We start from the raw sequence: 4,817 nt of genomic DNA, 5'->3' as shown, positions 1-4,817 counted from the left end.
TCTCAAATTTTGCAGTAAAAGGTATTTCATGTAATGCACTGTATTCCTCCACGTATTATGGATAAATAGATAGATAGATAGATAGATAGATAGATAGATAGATAGATATACAGAATGAACAATTTCATGTTTATGTTCTTGAAGTAGTATGAGTAAGGCTGGATTATTTGATTTATATTTAATTACTTTTATGTTTTTTCAGCTAAACACATTTCACTTATTGATAATGCAAAAGCATTTTACTGTATGAGTGTGTATGTCTGTGCGCGTCTCACTTTACACACTCTAATTTCTTAGTCTTATAGTCTAAACATTACATCACAACGTTTCTCTCTATTAAGCAAGTTGGAAAAACAAGCTAATTAAAAAAATGTACAAAATACTCTTGCCATGAAAACATAAATACATTTATTAAATAAATAATTTAACAGAAAATACATAAAGCTCCTTATAAATACAGTTGCATGTCTACATACAAATAAGTTATTCACAGAATGAACAATAAGCACATAAGCTTTTTGCTCATTGGCTAAAACAAATTGACAATGGCCTTTAACTGATGATACAATATGATCAGTATCCATTCTTCACTAATGAAGATAAATTAAGGATTTGTACACAGAAGTGTGCACCAGTCAAAAATTCAATCATGCGCATAGCACTGCAGTTTGACTTGGAATGCTGTCTTTACAAGATGAATCTTCTCTATGACATCTCAGACATTTTCCTCAGCTTCTTACTGCAATAACAAAACAGACAGCAATTATCAATGATGTAATTAACAAGTATGTACATGCATTCTAAACTTTATTTTCTATTATGGTGATCCTAGTTTTCGTATTTGCTACTTATTTTTACCTCATCTTTTCTTACAATTCCTATTCTGAGTCTATCTCTAATAGCTTGTTCGTTGTTTCTCAACACTTTTGGTAGGTCAGTGCTTCTTAAGGTAACTGTTATATACACCTCACCCACTTGCCTCCATTTTCCATATTGTCCTTTTGCAAAATACAGAGATTTGTAGGGAATCATACAGAAGTTTTTTTTCTGTTATGTATTCTGTCTTGGTCTGTTTTAAATGAATTGCTGAACTAGGAAAAAAATAATGGATCTCCCTCCACCATGAAATGTTTTTTACTGTTATATACTGTCGCCCTGTCATGAAACTGAATTTAAAAAAAAAGCTGATAATTGATCCAATCACAGACTTGTGGCTGCCATGTGTACTATCTAAAGTATTGCCTGTGTGCAATCTAAATGCACTCCTTCTGTGTAACATCTAATCACAATATATTAGTATTTAAGCAAATATTACAGATGACACTTTGCACCATGATTTGCCCTAAACCGAATTTTCCACAGTGATATGTAACTTTTATCTTACCTAAGCCACAGGAGAATTTGTTTCACTCTTTTGTCATCTGGGTCCACACACACATCCATGTGATTTAAATGTAGCCTAAATAAATAGAAAAGCATTATTAAAACAAGGTAATGAACATAAATGTTTTCCATAATTATGTCTGCAAAATAAGAGCTATATGGTTGTGTAGCTAATAATATTACATTTTTGCCTCACAAGTATTTGGATGTTAAAAACATATATTTAAAGTTTTACAACAGACTTCTTCTAAAGTTGATGATGTAAGCTATGGCAACCCTATGCCATTTGCTCTATATAAAAAGAGGAGATGTGTGCATAGTTGCAAGTTTTAAAAAAATGGAGAGATTGCCATCCTATGTGAATAACTTGGCTTACTTTTCATAAATGTAAACTGATTGTTTGTGCATCATCCATCAACACAAGAATAGTGACAGTATCATGTTTATTTACCTGACAAGTACAGCCATGAGAAAACAGACAGGATGGAAATTCTCCATGGGCAACTGCATATATACAATGGCCTCATATTACCAAGTGATACCTATCCCATTTCTTTCAAACAGTTCAGAAAACCCATAACATACAGCGAAGAGGTTTTTGTGTGTTCATGCAACACAATTTGTTTTTTCTGTCCTCACTGGTTCAAAGGAAATTCTGGTAAACTCTACAACAGCTGGAGGGCAGACATTACAGTGGGTATTGTGGAAAACCACTCAGGTGCTCTAGATGTACCTTGTTGTATGCAGCACAGACAGACAGTGATCCTTATTGCACTCAGGCTGTGAAGATAGAAATGCCTCTGTGTCAATATAAAACACTAACCAGGATTACATGACATGCATGTGATCAGAGCACATCATGTAGTCAGGTATGTACATTGTCATGTATGACACTCCTGACATTAGTGTACTGTATATGAATAATGGGACCCACTGTCAGAATGTAGCTAAGCATGTGCTCTGTCACTCTTAGCATAGCAGCTAGTATTGCTTCCTGAAACTTCAGAGGTAATATTTCTAGCCACTTTCACAGGAGGCTGTCCACTGATCTAGTTGCCATAACAGTTCATTAGTTATTTCAGCAAACTAGAACCATGTCAATTAAAAACTGTTTCTCAAATCACCCATTTAAGAACATCATTAACAGTGACTAGACTGTGTCTGCTTTATTTCTTGTTTTCCAAGGAAAACCAAAAAGATATGATGACCTCTGCTGTTTAGAGCTAAATCCTTACACAAACATGGAAGGATGATAGCAGAGTAATGTGTAAGAATGACATTATAAATGATTTGTACAGTAAAGAGTTAATATAATTGAAACACAGAGATCATTGTAAATAATTTAGGGCAGCACTTCCATGTGGGATTTATAATAAAAGCCCTAGCATTGTTTAACTTTTACATAGCATCCCATCGCTGATGACTGGGGTGCATTGTGTGTTCACAAAATACCCATCCATGCATTGTGCTTGAGTAAGCATTTGGTACACTATGTAACAGAAAAATACCCTACCCACTATGGCATGTAGCACATTCTGTGTTGTTTAAGCTACTGTTGTACAAAGACTGAAGTACCTTTACTGCTGTGCATATCTAATCCACAGGCACCTCTGTGTGACTCCTGGTTAACATGCAGGTGGTACTATAGCAGACCAAGGCATGGCAGCCTTTAATCTGTACTTCTCTTAAGTCCTAATATACTGCATTGTGAGCATGCTAAAACAGCCTTTGTTAACCACACGTAGTAATATAACAGCATATTATGTGCAGATATGCAGGTGTGGTCTGTGAATGATCACTTCTGAGTAAAGCAAAACTATGCAATGGTTAATTTATATCATTTTAAAAATGTGGTAAAAGACTGGCAAATTAATTTGGTCTAAGCAGATCTATTACACAATCAAACTATGTTGCAACAACTAATCTGCAGTGTGTTTTGCAGCTATGCCTCATCTTTTCATAATGTTCAGAATTATTAAATGTATGCAGTATATATCAACACTACCATGGCTTACTTCTCAGGATTCTATAGTGTATATTGCCTTTGCAGTCTTTAGTTTCATCATTTTTTTGTAATATATTTGTACTTCAAACCCTGCTTGCACATTACCTCTGTGTTTAAAAAAGGTTTACTCTGAGTGTTCATGAAGTAGGTTTGCTTGTTCCCCTGTTAATATATACTGCCCTGCATTTAATTTTGAATGCCTAATGATTTTTCTGAGCTATGATACAGAACTGGAATTGCATAGACATGGTAAGGTTTTCCTGTGTCTAATTATGGTGGCTGCCAAAAGTTTGTTTTCATTTATATAATTTAATGATTGCTGAATAATTTCGTAATGTGGCTTAGATTATGTGGAATGCCTGAGCTGTGTTTTCTAACAACATTCTTTTGGTGTGAAAGCAGTGATACAAGTAATGTAGAATTCTGCAATTGCAGTTAATGTCCTCTGCTAACAATATAGTTTATACATACTGGAGACTATAAGAGAAAGCAGAAGAGTAATTGCCTTGGTTAATATTTTATTAAGCTGGGACTATATGTAATTTTAATGGTATTAATAAACTGCCTTGGCCACAAAACTTTTCTTAACTATATGCCAACAGAAGTATCAATGGTGCAGATACATTTAGAACTCTGCTTTTAAACCACACAATGCGTAGTAGCTTTAGTCAGCCTAATCGGTTTTACAACTCTGCTTTTAAAGTTATATCCTAGAAACAATAATAATACTTACACAATTGCATGCAGGTTGCACACTTCATTTGACTTCTGTTCTGTGTAGCCTGTAATCTGTTTAAGTGGTGGCAAACCTTTAGAGTAGGCATAGCAGCAATCCATGTCGAACATTGCTGAAACAAGACAGTTAGGCAGGGTTTAGTTTATTAAACTATCTCATATTTTTTTAGCATAACTTTAAATATTGAATATGCACAAACAGTGACAGTTTTAAAACAGTACTTGTTAAGGAAGTGTTACCTTTTGATGTTTCCAGTGTTATCAGAAACAGAAAGGCCATCAATACCACAGCTGTTAAATTTCTGTTGTTCATCTTGAACATGTGAGTGAGAATAGATTGTTCTTGTTTTTTATGCTTAAGTGCTTCAAAGCATACAACTAAGCGCCCTTGCATTAATCCGAAGCTACAACTGACTTGAGCTGTTTTATACTATCAGGCTAAATACATAATGGCATTTCTGCTTGATCTGGGGATTTCCCAAATGTGCAATTCTACTTACTGTTGAACCAACCTTTCGTAAGCTCTAATTGTGTACAGACGTACTATAGGAAGTATACTTGGAAGACAGCCAGATTATTAGACGGACAAATATGCTTCTTGTCAAAAGCTTTTGAATAGAATAGTAAATTTTGCTATATGGCTGCATCCTACAGTAGCTAGGATGCTACACCGGACCCACTTTATTTTAATATT

At 34.6% G+C, this 4,817-nt stretch overlaps 1 protein-coding gene across 1 annotated transcript; it reads right to left on the bottom strand.

The window, feature by feature from the left end:
- Nucleotides 1-449: 449 nt before the first annotated feature.
- LOC122801388 (C-C motif chemokine 20-like) lies at nucleotides 450-4,501 on the bottom strand. The gene is made up of 4 exons (XM_044070910.1): nucleotides 4,364-4,501; nucleotides 4,122-4,236; nucleotides 1,385-1,459; nucleotides 450-739 (listed from the first exon to the last, which is right to left on the bottom strand). The coding sequence occupies exons 1-4, from the start codon at nucleotides 4,443-4,445 to the stop codon at nucleotides 706-708; spliced, it is 306 nt and encodes a 101-aa protein (XP_043926845.1). The 5' UTR covers nucleotides 4,446-4,501; the 3' UTR covers nucleotides 450-705.
- Between the last annotated feature and the right edge of the window lie 316 nt (nucleotides 4,502-4,817).

The sequence above is a fragment of the Protopterus annectens genome, chromosome 4.part1 (genome assembly GCF_019279795.1).
Source record: "Protopterus annectens isolate FY-2018-M chromosome 4.part1, PAN1.0, whole genome shotgun sequence".
NCBI classification, from domain to species: domain Eukaryota; kingdom Metazoa; phylum Chordata; order Ceratodontiformes; family Protopteridae; genus Protopterus; species Protopterus annectens.
The sequence above is the reverse complement of the archived record's forward strand: the minus strand, read 5'-3'. Positions and strand labels throughout refer to the sequence as shown.

Coding starts and splice junctions, on each gene's coding strand:
- LOC122801388 (XM_044070910.1), bottom strand. CDS start 4,445: ATGTTCAAGATGAACAACAGAAATTTAACAGCTGTGGTATTGATGGCC. Junction 4,237..4,363: donor AACACTGGAAACATCAAAAG/GTAACACTTCCT, acceptor GTCTTGTTTCAG/CAATGTTCGACATGGATTGC. Junction 1,460..4,121: donor TGCAACCTGCATGCAATTGT/GTAAGTATTATT, acceptor CTATTTATTTAG/GCTACATTTAAATCACATGG.